This window comes from Anopheles bellator, chromosome 2 (genome assembly GCF_943735745.2).
Source record: "Anopheles bellator chromosome 2, idAnoBellAS_SP24_06.2, whole genome shotgun sequence".
In the NCBI taxonomy this organism is placed as follows: Eukaryota; Metazoa; Arthropoda; class Insecta; order Diptera; family Culicidae; genus Anopheles; species Anopheles bellator.
In genome coordinates, this window is record NC_071286.1 from 32,000,132 (window position 1) to 32,017,857 (window position 17,726).

Here is a 17,726-nt window from a genome sequence, read left to right on the forward strand (position 1 = left end):
CAGAGTTTTTTTTACATATAAAACAGTTCCATCGAATCTAGTTTTTCGATTAGTTTGTTAGCATGTTCTGTGCTATTAGAAGATATATTCAGTTCTGGTTTAGTGTTCGTTAATTTTACTCAACACATGCCTTTCGGCAAATTCTAAGTTACTTTAAATGCCGTTATCACTACTTTTCACCATCACCACTATCAGTATGCACGGAAAATGAAAAGAGGGGAGGTCGTTCGGAGTAAATCTGTGCAAGAATTCTGTATGCTCAGGGGGGACAAGACAATGAGCAATATACACTTTCTTTCATTTTCATGCGGCACAGATTTGACGTAAAATGGCAGCGTGTCGTTGTGTAAAGTTATTGTTTTTTCTCTTTTTATTGCCTTCCAAAGAAAAAAAATCATTCCTTAGACATACGGTGAAAAATAAATTGGCGTTTCGCTTAACTGTAATCTAGGACCCCACACATTTCTTTAAAGCACAGCTGCCTTTTAGGTGACGAACCTCCCCAGCGGCACGGGAGGCAACCTAAAGGAGGTCGTAAGGATCGTGAGAAGGAAGGGAAATGGAAGGATGAAGGACTTGTGGAAGGGAGACACTCAAGAACATGCGAAAAACGGTTCCTTAACCGTTAGTGCCGTTTCCGTTCCCTTTTACTATAGTTTGCTTAGTTTATTGTTTTGTTTCTTTATCGGACAGTTTTGAATCCGCCTCCGAGTAGCTCAAGTACACCAAACTATCACCAGCACCAGCTCCACCAGTGCACGCCTGGGAATCCGGGCCGCACTTGGGACTCTACCCTCCTACACTTATAGGCGCTGGCATTAAACAAATGTATACACTCACACAGGTCTATGTTTTGTATGATCTTACTAATTACTAATTCCCTTTTGTATTACTTTAGCTCATTCGCACTAGCACACCCCTCTATCCGTTCCTGATAGTTTTCTTTTCTGTTCGTTTTCTGCCTCCGATTTGCCGTTTTCACGTTTTCACTTGTCCACATTTCCTTCTTTTCTGTACAATCTGTTTTATCTTCATGTTTTTTTTCTGTTTCATTTTCTTTTATATCAAAATATCATCACTATGTAAACACCGACTAAGCGTTTCTTTTACTCACTTTAAAAACGGACAAGTAGGTAAAAAGAATCGAACAGCTATCTATTATATCCGAAAACATACTGGAACTAAGCGAAACCAGCAGAACAGATGCACCGTTGATTTGTGTTTCTAGGTTATTTGTGTGGGTGTGTGTTTTTTTTAACGAGGGATGGTGCCGAGTGACTAAACCCGGTCACAGTGCGCACCACCGTCGTGGATGGTGCGGGAAGCCGGGAGCACGCAGCTCGCACACAGCAGTTTGCAGCAAAGGAATGGGATGGGTGATCGATGGTGATCGTCCATTGCGGCTCCGTAGCACTCGCCATTGATGGTGGTGGTGTTGGCCGCAGGATCAGAGGACCTCACATCGGGAGTTTTACAATAAATTAATCTTTAATTATAACAACAGAACGCTTGTTATCCGCTATTATTGAACTGCGCGCGTAGTTGTGGTGGACCGCTGCGTCAGCTCGATTTCGGCCGGCACATCGCCTCGCACGTAGTAGTCCGCCGCCTTATTGCCTGTTCCGTTGCCCACCAGTGTCGTGCCATTGCTGACGGTTCCATTGCCACTGGTGATGCTGCCATTGGTGGTACCGTTGGCTGCGAGATGGCCTCCTCCGTTCTGCTTCTGCAGAAGTAGCTCTGCCTCCCGCTTCCTGGCCGCGTCTCGCTTCAGCTACATGTGGAGAAAGACAGAATGTATGGGTGAGAAACAGATACTGAAGAAATAATACCAAATATACGTTAGATCGTTTGAAAACGGGAACCTATAAGGATTTGATTCGTCGCCCAAAACGGTGCGTCTCGCTGTGATGTTGCCAAACCATTTTTATGATGCCTTTTTCCTTTTGCTAAGCTGTTTGTTTCGACAGTAAAGAAAAGTTAGCACCCTAATGGCGAAATTGCCAAACGCAGTGTGCGCAAAAAAGATGTTGCGGCAAACGGCGGCCTGCAGGCAGAGCAACACACCCCGTCAAGAAACGAACTCCGAAGAAAGACGTATGAAAACTGGTTTCGCCACCGCCACTTCGAATGCATCACATTCGCCAACGGCGGATCTAATTCCCTGTGGGTCGATTGATCCGGCAGGCTTTTTGTTCAGCGCTGTGCTGTCGGTACAGAAAATTCGGCGGTGATGGTGAATTAGTGAAAGTGATTACAGTGCTGAATATACCGATTATACAACGATTCGGAGCGACAGCGATCCACACATGTGCTGCCCGCCCCACTGGTTAGCACCATTGTAATAGTTTGTGAAAAGAGCGCCTCCACGCTTGACCAAGCCGTTCGATCATGACCAAGGCAGACTTCACGATCATCTTGAATTATTCCATAAGCGGTAAGTTTGGTAGGTCAATAGGGCTCAGGTTGCTCCTATGTCGATCAGTTCCCACACTTTGCACTCGATCTGCCCTACGTACCTTCTGGGCTTTGTATGTGCTCTGGTAGAATTCGTTGAATAGGAAGAAGAACATCACAGCGTGCATACCGATCCACCAGACGAAAGCTTTCGGATAGTTGCAATCGATGAACAACAGTTGGAAAGCGTGTACCATGATCAGAACGAATTGAACCTGCAAAAAAGAGGCGCAAACGGCAAACGTTAGTAAACTGTCGTCTAGAGCGTAAGTCGTCGCCGGTGAGCCGTCCGCCGGCTGCCTTAGTCAACCTACCATCTGAAGGGCGGTAAGGTACTTCTTCCACCACAGGTACTTCTGGAATTGCGGTCCGAGGGCAGTAAACAAGTAGTAAGTATACATAACTATGTGTACGAACGTGTTCAAAAGGCCGAAGAATGTGCTGTGACCACCTGTAAAGGGGGGAAAAAAGGAATAAAAAACATAAATAATGGCGAACGCGCATCGGAATGCATCGATTAGAGGCGAAGGGCCCTTCGGGTGATAATATGCGCTTGGCCGTCATGCGCCCCGCTCTTACCTGGAGTGAACTTAACACCGAACCACACCGACATTGGCATACATCCGTGGTGAATGACGTGCAATGTAGACACTTGACTACTCTTTTTGCGCAGCACAAAGAAGAACTGTGGAAGAAACAAAATGTCACCCAAGATCAGTAACGGCGATCCGGGAGAACCCCTAAAAGGTACGTTACACTCGACGCCGTGGGACGCCGTGTGAACTCTAACCCCATTGACATGCCAGCCCCGTTCAACGTCAAATTCGAATCGGTCTCCGGCGATCCTCTCCTCGATGGTTCTCAGTCCCGTATCGGTTGATTGGCGGTAGCCTTTGGAAGGCCTTCGAGCTACTAGGTGAGTTTCTAGAACGCGTGTCACCACTTGTCGTGCACGCCTGCGACACTGCGGCATCACGGGCAACGACGAAGCGACCGAAAAACTACGTAGAAGGAAAACACGTTATGAACGACATTCCATGGCAGACGAGTTCGACGCCGTTTCACGGCCACCGCACGGTTCGATGTGTGTACGGTGGCCAACATAGCGGAGCGCGCGGTTAATCGGACTTCGCGATTTCGAGTGCATGGCACGCAGGACGATACTCGTTGCCGTTGCAAATGCGTTACTTGGTTCTCGATTAACGCTCGATAGCCAAGCAGGATCACCACAACTCGGATAACAACTCATTCGTAGATGGAGCACGATCGCCGAGCGATCAAGAGGCGTTTGTTCATCAAATAAAATGTTTGCTTTCATGTGACCAATGTACGGAACTTGGACAAACTTTGGACTCAAATCCACTCCCAGACCACCTGCCCGAATGACCTTTGCCGGAAAGCATGTTCACGGTTCGAACAGACGGTCTCACTTGTCGTTAACTTTATCGTCTGATCGCATAAAACTCCTGCCATATCGGTTTTCCTTATTTCGCCCAAATCTTCGCGGCTCTCTAACGGAACCGAGCACCGATTGGCTTTCTGGGACAACACTATAAAGAGACAAAAAGTGAGGATTCACACAGTTTGCACGCACACAAGCACGTACAACGGAATCATGATCATCGTGTTTCATGAACGACCGAAAGCCGGATCTAAATTATTTGCGTTCCGGTGATGATTTCTTGTTCAAACTGGTTCCGTTGGGCGTACGCCGGGGCCAACGGTCGAGAGGTTTGGAGAGATGAACTTTCTTTGCATACGATTTGGGTCGCAGCTGTTGCTAACCGCACTGTCGCGATCGTGATCCTTATGTGTTGCTGCCGCCAGCCTGTTCCATAAGGTATCCAGAGCCCGACCGCGCGGTGACACGCAACGGCGGATACAGGTCTTTACCGTTCCGCTTCCTCGGACTACCCCCGGGTGTGACACTTATCGATTCAGAAAGCAACGAGAACGTGGGCGCAAGTATTGCATCACCATGAGAAGCGATTGTGCCCGTCGGTAGGACACTTGGGTCGAAAAGAGAATATTCTGTTTTTACCCTTTAGGCACCCCCGGGGGTCAGGTGATCATCGCTTGTTGTTTGCTCGCATGAAGCATCGAATTACGTCTTACGGATGACAAGGCACCGCGAGAATAGGTTCATTGATCTTGTTCGTTAGAGCCTGCTCAAACTTCGGACTTTGGACCGAGCCCCACTTTGGAAGAGCAGCATCATCATCATCATCGTCACGCACCCTAGGTTTCGAGTAGCTTCCAGAACAGGAAGTGGCGCACGGAGCGCAAAAGTTTATTTGAAAGTCAAACACTATCGGCAAACTTGTAGTACGTCAAATAGAACCTGCACTGCACCAACCGGGCCGGACCAGCTCGGGCACCTCCCTGAGTGTCCCATCCCTCGCTTCGGTACTTCCAGTGGTAGCTCAAAGCTTTCATCTCGAGTCACGATGATTGTTCAAATCTTCGCACGATCTGTGCGCGCCTCTCTCGAGATTCGACTCGAGTCGCGGGACTCGACTGTTGGTTTTGCCGGACGGACCTTCGAAGTTTGTTTTTCTACTGGTCAATTAGCAACAACAAATTACTCCGAAGGAGGGCTTCCCACCAAACAAGCCAATCATTGTCCACCGCCGCGTGTATCTGTGTGGATTCGTCGATACGCAAGCACGATGGCGACCCAAGGAAATTAGTAGAAAAAAAGCCAATTTATTGCTTCGGTTTCTCATCATCAGGTTCAGGTTCGCAAAGCGGGTTGAACATTGGGCTCGAGGGATCGAATGATTGCAAGAGCGAATAACATCGACGCACTGGTCACTGGGTGCTGGAATGGGGTCCTTCAGAAGCACGAACAGAATGATGCCGATTGTCTTTAATGTTCTAAGGTTTTTTTTTTCGACGAGCGGGTTGGGCTCGTAAACAGGGATTTTAATGTCTTCGTTGGGGTTTATAATGCCAAACGGAGCTGTAATACGTCTCTTGTGCTTTTGGTCGATTCGATTGAACCGAATTCCGTCGAGGTCGGGGAGCGGGGGATTCGAATCGTTGGTGCGTTGGTGCCTGAAAACATAGGTGGAGACCAGCGACCCATAAAATTGACTTACCGTGTCAAAGAACTCGGTGAACTTAGAGAAGTAATACCACCAGCAGGCATGCACCATCTACGGGCGCAGGATGATCGATTTCGCAGCACGCCAATCCGGTTCCGTGACGGTCGCATAAAGACGGGAGAAAACAGTGGATTAGCGAACGGTTGGCTTGCGGCGGCACGGACATGCACATACAAAAGGATACACAGGTGCTTCAGGTTAAGAGAGACAGATCGAATTTGGCACCAAACGCGATACATATCGAAACGAAAGCTAACGCAGAGGATGAGTTGGGATGCTTTGGTATGGATACGAATGTGGGAGTCGCAGCTCATGGAACGCGATTGGAACGCCGATTCCAGGTGGCTTACGGGTGGATGCAAAGGTATTAAGAACATGTAGGGAACCAGACGGGCCGCGAAGGATCGTGATGAAGGGGCGACGAACATGCAGCGAGATGGATTGAGTCTACGAAAGGTGAATCGAAGTGATGGAGGACACGACACGGATTTGGTTAAAACTAACGAACCTGATCACGGGTTAGTTTTAGAGCATAAATACGGGTAATCAATATATTGTAATGCAGTGATAAAATGTACCATAACCGTTAGGCCTAATAGTTAGTGTGGAACAAAAGGAACTGAAGCGTGTTTTAGTGACACCGTGTTAGGTTACAGTACAAGGTTAGTACGAGGGGTGCGATAACTGTTTCTCCCCAAGCGACAGTGCGTGTTAGGCGAATCGAATCAACTGGGAGCAGCACGGCCGAGTCTCGGGCGTTGTTGCCGTGTTGCGAAACCTACCCTCAGCGTTTTGGGGTGGTTACTATAGTCGACTGGCTGACATCGGAAGTTATAATGTCCCGTCAGCCAACCCGATACACCAATCTGTAAAATTATAAAAGGGTCCACCGGTTAGTTGGTTCCGTATGCCGGAGTGCCGATGGGCACCGTTTGCACTCTTCTCTGTGTCGGTTCGTGTTGTGGATTTGTCTCTTGTCTTCGTGTCTTGCACTTGCTGCCATGTTGCGACCGGAAAGCCCCACACATGGGTGCCCTCCTGCCCAGAACGGTAAAGCAAAGTGGTTCAGTTTGTGTCCGTCGCTAATCCTAGCACACTCGTAAATCAGTCAATCGGTCCGAAGTGTTCGATAGAAGTGTCGTTAATCTGGTTCCGATTATGGGCTTAGTGTCGGTGGATGTTGCCTCTTGTGTGAGGGGTTTTGTCCACCGTCGTTCTCCAGCTCAATCTACGGTCTCGCATCTGCAGACCATAGAATCGAGTTTTTAACACACATACACTCACGCACACACACAATAAAACGTCACGCGGCACACACCAGCGCTGCACAAGACCATCCGGAAGCTTTCCCAACGCCGGAAATCGTCCTGGAATTCCCTTTCGGAGAAAGCTTCGGAGGTGTCTAAACGGGGCAGAGAGAAGCTTATATTTGACGAAATTAGTGTGGCCACGAGTCCTTGCCGTTGCCATCAGTGTGCTCACATACAAACCTTCGCTGCTACACAGGGCTAAGGCCTGGGCAGGCTGCTGGCAATAACCGTTCCTGTTACTTCTTATCGTCTAATGGCGTCTCTTAATGGTCTAGGCGCTAGCATACCCATCTGCCCACTTTCGCCCGCCAAAGGGCTAGCTTTTTGCTAGGATTCACACTTGGCGGCGTACAGGTGCACTACGATACGTCCACTGCGCGTCGCTTTGCGTGGATGATCGTCCGGGATTAAGGCGCGGGAGTTCCGTCGCTAAGGAACTTTGTTACGGAGAACGGATTGTGTACAGTGTATACGGTAGCGGTGGCACCTAAGGCCACGGGTCCACTCGAGTCATACGTTTGAGTGGATGTTGAGAGGCACCCAGTCGGGTTGGTGACATGTGCCATCCCGCTACGGATGGTATGGCTTATCCCGTCCACCAACGGCAGATCTTTGCATTAGAACTGATGAGATTGGATTTCTCCGTTTGTACAACTCGCTTAGAACGGTGGGGCAAGATGGATGCAATGGGGAAGACACTGAATGTCGAATTGCAAGTTTTACACGCGAATGAGAGCTTGGAGGGCGAAGGACCGATTGGTGTTCTCTACAAGTGACGGAAGGGAGTCGATCGACAGAAACCGATGGAGTCAACGTGCTGACGCGGATTGCTGGATTGCCAGGGTTATCATTTTTTTTCTCCTCTTCTTTTCGGTGGGCATTCGGTAGCCGGGGCAGGAAGGGGAAAGCACTTACTCTCATCGCTTGTCCGGTAGTGCCGTGATCCACTGGCTGACAACGGAAACTGTACGAGCCCCACCATCCGCCCATTAAACACTGAACCCGGAAGGGAGGTTTGGTTTGCGATGAAAGTGGCAAAGTCACGGAAGAAAGAACAGAACGAAAAACAAAAACAAAAAACAAAGGATTGAATTAAAGCAACATGCAGGTGGTGGTGCAGGTGGCGGCGGCGTGCGGCCATGAGTGCGGGATCGCGTCCTTCGCGGGTTCCTTTCACTTTTCGGCCCCCTTCCCGGACGCGGAAGGGAGTTCGTTGGCTCGGGCCGTTTCTGGATCCGCTTTGCAGCTTCTTGAAGAGGACGTCGGTGGGAGCAAGGTCACACAGAGTACAGTAGAGTGTATTTAGTAGCGGTGAAAGGACGCGGACATCCAAAGCCGGGTCATTACCCGCTGTGGCGGTCAGTTCCTCTCCCGCGCGAGTCAGGAAATGGTACGCGTCCAAATTAAGTCTCACTTAGATAGCGGTTTACGACCTCTAGAATGCTATCCTGGTACGGCCTGGCAAGGAAGTGGGCAGCAGCAACAAAACAGATTAAGCAGCGGTAGGAAAATGGCCGCCAGCAACGCAGTGTCCTGCGTGGGGCGAAGTAAGGAAGTTCAAGGTGGGCATGTGCATCGCCGGCCCTGTTTCCGGCTTTGGGGCCAGTGACACGTGCATCGCATTGGTTAATGAACTGAAGCGGACGAGGTCGGCCCCGTGCTAAGCGTAGTGTAGCCGCGGAAACGGAAGGCTACGTCGAAAATGGTTCCAGAGCGCGTGGCACGAAACGGAAACAAACATCAAACGGAAAGTACCCTGCTGCAGCTGCTAGAGGCCGTTCGCAAAGCAGAACGAATCCGCTCAAATGGGAAAAGAGGTTCGTGGCTTGTCTTGCGTGTGCAGTCTTTCGCATTTTTTTTACGTGCGTCTTTTTGGTCCGGTCATAATGCTTCCCATGCGTTCTTTATCGTTCGGTCGTTCTTTTTTTGTTGGTTTGTCTTTTCAAGGGATGCAGCGTCGGTCCACGGTTAACTGTACCTCATAGAACAGCCAGGCACTGAATACCACTTGAACGAAGTTGTACACTATAAGGGTGTTTTTGAGCTGGAAAGGTTTGCGGTTTTCCATGAGCCTTGGGCCGAGGACCTGCAACGTAGAAGAAAAACAAACGGAATCATTACTATTATTCACGCACACACATCACGTCACGGGCCGTCGTATATCGGATCGCTCTATTCCCCCGCAGAGTTCATGGCACTCAGATGCTGGGCTGTGTTGTGGGTCGTTTCAAGAAGCAGTAATATGAGGGCGCTTGCCACCGTATCAGCACCCACTGCCCGGTGTTTAGTGGATCATTATTAACCGATCATACGTGATAGGGCCCGCTAGTGTTTAGAGCCCCCGTAATCTGCTACGGTTTAGAGTGCCAAGTGTCCAGAGTGGCAACGAAAGCCGCCCCTCGATCCGTAGAATCATTAAAACATATTGCACCTGCCCCACCACCCGGTTGGCCCGGATTGAATGCAATTAAATAGTAATTACCAGTGGCAACCGTTAAACCGCGGGTTCTAGCTGCACCCTCTGTGCCACCCTTAACCCCGTACGGACAATGGTGGTGGTTGCGATCAAGCAAACGACCGGCCCAAAACATTCCCACCGATCGCCAGCGCTAACCACCACCCTTGCGCTGCGATAGCACGATCCACCGTCGGCTGTCACCCTGGCCAAAGAAACGGCCGCAACGCACCAGCAGCAGAAAATCCGGTCCGGTTAAGGTCAGGTGGTGTTAGATAATCTAACCTTAACCGAGTTTGTGTTTTACCGTGCTTTCGCCACCGAGTCGAGCCCCGCTGCTGCTGCTGCTGTTGCCGCTGGAGGGGGCCAACCATAACTAAACGGACCGTCGGAGTGCGACTGAAAGGCTGGCTGGTGCCACCAGCATACCGTTGACCGGCCTACGGCGTTTCACTTTCAAATGCATGGCCGCAGAGCGACGCCAAGTTTTGCTTTTTTGTTTTACCTTATCACTCCCATATGTGCGGCGGGTGCGCTCCACAGCCCGGGCCCCGAACTGACCGACCCAAAACCGGGGAGGGCCACCACCACGGCCGGCAAGTAGGCCGCGGTACGCGTGAAGGTCGAATTTTCATTCGCGCAACGAGGCGCGCAGCGGGCTGGCCATTTCAATGAGCGCACGCTCCTGGCAGCGGCCCGGGTGAAATTCCACCCGAAATTGCCGGCTACACTTGACGAATTATGCATTCGTACCGCCCGCCCCCGGCGGTGTGTTACGCAACCCCCAACCACCGCCGATTGGCACCACATTTTTGTCGGTCCGAATTTTCTTCGCGGCCCCAAACGAAAGTGAAGACGAGTTCGGAGGAAAATCGACCCCATTACGCGATCGCTACAGCCAAAAAATTCACTCTCTTCATCAATTGAGCCACAGCGATCAGCTGCTACAGGCGTTTCAGCAACTCGTCGCTGGGTTGGTACATTGCCTCATTACCGGCAGTGCTGCCGATCGATGGAGGATCGACCACTTTCGACAGAGGCTGCGAGAGCCTGACCTGCCGCCCATCAGCGGCCACAAATCAGTGGCCTACTCGTTGCCATTGAAGCTGCCAGCCGTCCCAGCCATCCAGTGAATGGTGCCGAAGAGCCCATCTCCGATCGGTCGGCGGTTTCGTTATTGGGGTGATATTTTTATTTCCATTTTTTTTTGCTGCCGTTATGCCTTCGCAGCGATTTTCCATTTCGAAAAGACCACTGTTAGACCACTGGTGTGCGTGCGTGCGTGCGTGAGTGAGACCCACTGGCCCGGTTGAGAAACCGACGCGATGCGCCCGAAGATGCAAAGTTGGCGGTCAGCCGCTTCAGCGGCAGCCGCAGCTGCAGGGTTACAGGGTTTAGAAATGGAAACGATCAACAACAACGAGAAAAAAAAACACGAACCAATTCGACACAAACCTGTTATTAGTGCTCCCGGCTCTCGAGACAGTCGGAGAGGGTCGGTCGGTTGGGCGGAGATGGTTGTCGGTTGCCTTGAAATTTATCAAATACCATAGAAGAAAAAACAGCTCTATCGACAACCTTACGAACTAAAACAAAACCCGCCGCTCCGTCGCACCGTTGTGTGGTGACAAAAAATGGACACGAACTCCAAATCACTCACACATACCCCACACGCGTGACACGCAATGTCGCCTTCGCTGGTGTTAAAAAGACCAATAAAAATACAAACCCACTGAGCTGGTCGGTCGCCCGTTTGAATGTGGCTCGCGCCGTGTGGAAATCGGAAACTTTGGCGAAACGTCACAGATTCCGTGCTTCACTAATTAAGAGAGCGAGGACCCAGCGGGAGGATAACCCGGACAGATACGTTTGGTGTTCCCGCAGGGTTGAAGTGGGGCAGACTCTTGCGTCCTATTTCCAGCGCGGCGTAGAAGCTACTCACTTTGACTAAGTACACGTATCCTAAACATAGCGCTAGCGTAGGGAGCGGTGACGACATCAGGGGCCAATCTTTCGTCCGGCTATCTGCAATGGTATCAGGAGAGGGAAATGTAAATTAATCAACAGGCAAATGTGGCACGGAAAAGGGAATCAGTACTAATTGTTGCATTATGTTAATATCACAAATCAGATGCTAATTGGACACGGATGAGTAACGGATTGTTTAATTACAGCCCTTTGTGCTACAATATTTTGTCCAATTAGAAGAACCGTCCGGTTTTCACAATAAAATATGAACCAAGTTCTGATGGTCGGCAGCACCTATACTCAGACCGATCGGCGGACACGGAACCGCGATTGTTTTCCGATCCTCCAGCCGGGTAATTTATAGAACTTTTGCGTCACCCACTCCGTCACCCAATCGGCATCGGCGTCCTTCGCGTGCAGTGTAACTAGGAGCGGGACAAATTGACAGTCAATTATTGTGGACCGTGGACAACACTCTTGACGGAGACAGCGGTTGGCACGCGTGAAGGATGTGTGCGTAACGAGCGCTCTGGCGTGGGAAACGGGCGTAATGATGCCCTCATGGTGTTTGGTCGGTACTACCGCTCCCACCATTAGGACACTCCGCGGAGTGGCCAAAGTTCGTACGCTTCAGAAGCAAGCGGAAGCGGTGACTGTGCTGTGCTGAGCAGGTGGTCGAAAAAAGAGAAAATGAGGTGCTAAATGGAAGCACAAACATGGATGATGAATACGACGCGGCGTCCGGTTCCACCGTCATTATTCAATAGTCGTCCCGAAACGGAACACCTTCACCAGGTTGATAAGCTGTTGCGTGAAGGGAGCGCTTTGGGCATTACGGGATTGTCATCGTGCTGTTGGCGCGCGGTTTAGTTTCGCCGACGATGCTCGATGCTGTCACCGACTCATGCTTATGTCAGGTTCCCACCAATCCAGCTATGCTTTCGTGAGGCCCACGTATGATCACCATTTTTTTGCGCACAAACACAACGATAAGATCCATTTAATGTTTCAATTAACACTGCGAAGTGTAACCCATCTATGAGCGCGCGCTGCTCGCTGCTACCGCTTCTCAATCCAACCACATGCGCACCGGCATTCCCCGTCAACACCTTGGCGGGTATTATTGAGGAAATAAATTCCATCGTCAATCGTGCGTCAATGCGATGCCGATGCCGAGGTAATGAAAGCCGAGTCATTACTCGGCAGCGACGTACCCGCGAGATGTGCATAATCTGAGGCCGCGGGATTCTGGTTCGCGGTGCGATCGACACCATCATTGTGAGACTGCAATGTCACGCGGTACTTTTCCACTTCACTGCATCCGAGACACGATGATGCGGTGGAACTTGTTGTTATTCCGCTAAACGGAGGCACGGTATTAACAGGAAAAATACCCACAACCCACTAACGAGCAGCTGCCGTAGGAGTGGATGGGACGTGTGATTCACGGTCCGCGCTGGTGTCGGGTACCATGCGCCTCCATCGACGGCCACGCGAAGGCACAGCCGGCTGACCTCGATCGTAGTACATTCAAATTCCGCTCCAAAATGGCGTAAGCTTGTTGTTTGCCCTCGGGAGGGGTTTCGCATACAACCCCGTTACGGGGTACTCGAACACCTTCCAATTAACCGATGGCACCACCCCGCCAGGAGGCTTAGGTCCGTTCGCCCTGGGGGCCGTTATAATCGGTGCTGTTCGGTGTCGACTTTACTAGAGGTTACCAAGGTTAATGCACCGCACGGTAATCGGTCGGCTACCGATCGGGGTGGCCCGATATGGAAAACGGGTTGCACACCCGCCTGGTCGGCTCGAAACCGGAAGCTGCTTAGACACGCTGCTGGTCGGTGCCGGTTCGTGTGCCGGTTTGTGTTCCGCTTCCACCTCGACAAGAACACTTCTGTGCGCGCTCCGACGGCCGGGTCCGTGGCACAGGAATTAAAATACGCGATGCATCTGCAATTGCACCGTCAATGCATATTCAACCGGACCGGTTCCGTTCCCTCGGGGGCGACACTTTATCCGTTTCGCAGAACGCACCGAATGTACGTCGGCGGCGACGGCGGCATTAATATTCTGAGCCAATCAGCGCGCCGGTTGCAGTCGCGAAAGTGGAATGACCACTGGTGACCGCTCTCCATTTCGAGGCAAAAAATAGACATTCAACCATCAACAGGTTGACAAAGCTTTCTCGCAATCGGCTGTGAACTAGTGGAGCGTACCGTGCTAATCAGATTCGTTGACGGTAGGTCAGTGGTCAAAGGTGCCACCTAATCAATGGCGTCCTGATTCTCACTCTTAGGCCACCGATTTTCCCTACGATCATTATGGAATGAACGTTTCGTCCTTAGGAGGGTCTAAAGCAGTGAGGCGTCAGCGGAACATTCTGCAACCGGCGTTTGCCTGTGGTTCCGCTGTGTCTGCTCCCTAACGTGTCTGCGCTAATTACACTAATAACGGTGTGGCGAGACTTCATTCTTAAACGAAGAGCATAATCGGTTATGTCGTTTAGCGGCCGAGCCTTACCTCCGAATTTGTCCATGTAGTGATGCATACTGTCAATGTATTTCATAATTAAGGCCATTCTGTGCGGTGGTTGCGGTGGTACGATGTCACGATAGACACGATTGCGACGCTTGCTGGTGGGTGACCGGCCGCCGGCAGTGTGTGGCTCGGGTTGCGCAGGGGAGGCCGCCTCTTGGCTGTTAAATTGCAAGCTGATGCTGAAACGAAACAGAAAACCAAACATTCATTAAAATTGTGATAATTTGATTATCGAATGTAATCGAAAGCGGCGTCCCGGGGTGGGCAATATCGATGACAGGCGATTGGAGGATGAGGACATGGAGTCAATTTAATGTGTGCCGCACACCGCACGAGAGCCTTGCGAGCAACGTTGATGCTCCTGCCCGACTCGAACGCGAGCACACACCCGGGACGTGTAATTCGATCGAAGCACGGCACACGCGACTCCACCCTTCGGGCCAACCACCAATGGCCAACGTAGGGCATCAGGCACGGCACACGGACGAGTTCGTCACCCATCGATTATTAATCGAAAGTCCGCCCTTTTCACAAACACCGCTCCGCCGCGCCCGTGTGGCCTCGAACGACCCACAGCTCCGTGTGGCGGGGACCAGGGACGATGGACGATTTTCACAGTGGCTTCGGTCTCCTGCGTGCGTTTCCATTACTTCCTACATCGAAAGCGTGCCGGGGGTCTACGGTCGGCCAAATGGTCCGTGAAAATGTCAGCAATCATCGCCGCACGCCACACCACACACACCCCATTATGGTTCAAATGATCAAAACAGTGCCAATAACCGTACGGACGGGCGCCTCGTTCCTTCGCTGGTTCGCCCCTACATCGGGAACACTGGGTCGTCCCGTCCCTCGGGCTAGTCCGCTCACACTCCCGCAGCGCGCTTCTCTATCGATTCCTGGGTGTTCTAGCATAAAACACCGAACCCAACACAAACGAGCACTCAGCGAACCGAGAGCGAAGTGGACGCCGTCGGTCACAAGGCAGTCTCGGTTCCAAAAGCTGTTTTTACACGCCACGCCGTAGCTCCCCTCGCTTATCAATTAGGCCACATCGCACCCTCGGAAAACTCCATTTCGACATCGCTCGTCGGGGCCACTGGGGCCCGGAAAACGTTCTAGGCTGGGTGGTGTGGGTCATGTACCCACCGGGGAAGTAACGAACCGAGCGCACCCCCGTTAGACGGCCGGCGCCAGCAAGTCCAGTCCAGAATCTCGGCCGGGCGCCTCTCCCAAGGGGTGGTTTGTATCGCGTTATGACTCGGGCCCGACGTGCGAAGCTACAACTTGAAACACCTCAAAAACACCCATTCTTGGGTGCCTGTTGTCGTGCCCTGCGCCCTCGGGCGCATTCGAAACTCGTTCTGGCACGTGATCTACGATCGGCCACGCTGCGGCGCGTTCGCCGTGTTTCGTTGGTCGCCTCCGGCGAAGATCGATCAGGGGGCGCGCTGTGCGATCTCGCGGGGTCAGATAAGCGAAAACAGCTGAGTCGGGCCGCTGCCGCCGAGGGCGTACGTATGACATCATCGACAGAAATCAAGTGCGGCCGCACGTGCACTGGCAGGGCCATCTCCGACGGAATGCTGTAACCGATTGACCTCGGCGGCCTCGGGGGGTGCGGGCGGCACCTGGCATACTTCAAATACTTTGCCTCGGGGTGAGCGAAGATATTGAGCCGTCGTCGGGCCACGAAACACGTTCAACTTGTGTCCGATCAATTGGCCCCGGTGCAAAGTGCAGGATGGTGTCCCCAAACAGTCCCGCGACTGTCTCTTGGACTGTGGCCAAGGTTTCGTGAGCGAAATCTTTTCGCGTAAACCCCGAAAACAACAGCAAACCGTGACGACTCTATATTTATAGTCACACGATTTGAGGCGTGCGTGCGTCATCGCCACGCCAGTGACACCCCCGGGGAGGTCGCTGACATGACGTGGGGCGCCAAGAAACGGTGACGAACTTCCTCATCATCATGATCGGGTCGTGACAAACTTTGTGCGGAAGTCGCTACGGTCTGAAATGTTTCAATGGCGACCAACGAGATGACGGCGGCGGCGTGCCAATGGCCTCGGCACGAAGCACGCCGAGGTTCATGAATTCTTCCGGACGGACCGGCAGATCCGTCTATGAACGGGCCCGAATGTGCCCTGTTTCGCATGCGAATTGCCTTCGGAAGCTCCAGGAGCAATGGACGTGCCTCGTGCGCTAAGCACCACCTCGGGGAACGGCCCCCTTATGACGGGGCAGTCGGGAACCCCAAACTGGTGCTGGATCCAGCGAAGTCAAGGTCCGATTCGCCGTGTGTTATGTAAAACTGGCTGGGCCGATCTCACCCTCGATGGACCTTTCGCCAAACTACTGGATGGATGGATGGATGGAGTGGCAAAGCCGACATTTTGGGGCCCTTTCTAAACACAAGCGCAGGGCCCACGAGTCGAGGAGACCCACCGATCTAATTCACTGCGATCGATCGGCTCGACGGGTGACTCCCGCCACACCAGATTATCCACGGTTGCTCGTCCGGATGTTGCTTATCTGCCGCCACTCAGAGTCACAGCGCCCCCTAAAATCAGGGGCGTTCATCCCCGCCGACAGGTTTATCATATTCGGCCACAACACTTTCTCGGTCGTACACTTACGCGGCCGTATCTGGCGGGCATTCGGCAAACAGTGCCAAAGCCTTTTATCGTACCTCCGCCTCCCTGGCAATGGTAATGGACATACGGAAGCATCATGAACCTGCAACTGGTTACCGGTTTGGGGCATGAATCAGCCGAATTGGCCGAACCGGGAACCAGAGTCCAGTGATATCGGGTTCCGATATCGAAGCGAAGTGTCGAAACCGGTCGAATCCTCCACCGGGATCACGGTTGAATCATACGCCGGCCGGGACTCTTATCAGTGGTATCTCTAAGCACACCACGGGCACACACCCTGGCGGCCTCATCAGTGGGACAGGCCCACCGATCCCGTGGCCTACATCTCCAGGCCCAGGCGCGCGCCCGATAACGCGGCCCCAAAAGCGACCAGTCACCGGTGGCGGTGGGTTACGGGCGGTTTTAATCTACCCCTCAAAACGGCGGGCCCCGGTGGGGATGTATCCGGAAATCGCCACGTCCCTGCCACCCAATTATCGTCCCAACGCATGACGGAATCCGAAATCCATCGCGATGGCGATACTGCGGGGCCGCAAGAAGAAGAGGTGCGGCGGCGTGTGATATGTCTCAACAGGCGCGCAGATAAAGCGGACACCCACTCGCACCCACTCCCGATCCTCGCTCGGTATGTGGGGGGTGGGGCGCCGTTTCGGGTTCGGGCCTTCGGGCCACACATTTTTGGATCCCCCATTTGGACGTCCATGAGACGGCGGTCCGTGCCTGTTGCGCCGGGAGGCGATCGGGGCGGTTGTGTAACCGCCGCCGCCGTGCGGCTGTTAGCACCGGTGTCCCCCTGTCCGCTCCCCCCCCCAAGTCCGTCCGTCGGCCGCACGACGTGTGTGTTCACTCACTAAGTTTCACTTTGATTTGGTTATCGGGTTCGGTTCATTTTTTTCTGACAGCTGTCACCCGGTCGGTCCGTCGAAAAACGCTCCGCGATCGGGGCAGCGCGACATGTGATAATGGAACCGGTGGCGAAGGTGCGAATTGGATCAAAGCTGCCCAGCCACCGGTGCCCCACACGGTTCCGGTACGCACTCGCTTCCAAGGACTCGCCGCTCGCCGGAGGCGAAAATCAACAGCAACAACAACAACAGGCGACAACAAACAACAAGAGCGGCCCCATTCACAGTTCGGTTTAATTAAGCCCCACGCACACACAGGCACACACACTCGGGCACTCTGGGGCGGCCAGGAACAGTGATTGGAGAAGGAACAGTGATTCGTCACGGGG

General features: G+C 52.4%; 1 protein-coding gene across 4 annotated transcripts in view; it reads right to left on the reverse strand.

Moving 5' to 3' along the window:
* Nucleotides 1–383: 383 nt before the first annotated feature.
* The window catches only part of LOC131209934 (elongation of very long chain fatty acids protein AAEL008004), a 33,918-nt gene continuing 16,575 nt past the window's right edge, over nucleotides 384–17,726 (reverse strand). For 3 of the 4 annotated variants that reach the window (XM_058203104.1, XM_058203103.1, XM_058203105.1), the window contains 9 exons: nucleotides 13,821–14,017; nucleotides 11,272–11,354; nucleotides 8,853–8,960; nucleotides 6,347–6,430; nucleotides 5,559–5,615; nucleotides 3,037–3,142; nucleotides 2,772–2,908; nucleotides 2,520–2,672; nucleotides 384–1,774 (listed from right to left, as the gene is read on the reverse strand). In XM_058203104.1, coding sequence (XP_058059087.1) covers nucleotides 1,523–1,774; nucleotides 2,520–2,672; nucleotides 2,772–2,908; nucleotides 3,037–3,142; nucleotides 5,559–5,615; nucleotides 6,347–6,430; nucleotides 8,853–8,960; nucleotides 11,272–11,354; nucleotides 13,821–13,878 — 1,038 coding nt within the window. In that variant the 5' untranslated portion in view covers nucleotides 13,879–14,017 and the 3' untranslated portion in view covers nucleotides 384–1,522. Of the gene's footprint in view, nucleotides 1,775–2,519; nucleotides 2,673–2,771; nucleotides 2,909–3,036; nucleotides 3,143–5,558; nucleotides 5,616–6,346; nucleotides 6,431–7,789; nucleotides 7,871–8,852; nucleotides 8,961–11,271; nucleotides 11,355–13,820; nucleotides 14,018–17,726 lie in introns of all 4 variants that reach the window. The other variant, XM_058203106.1, reaches the window with a different exon arrangement.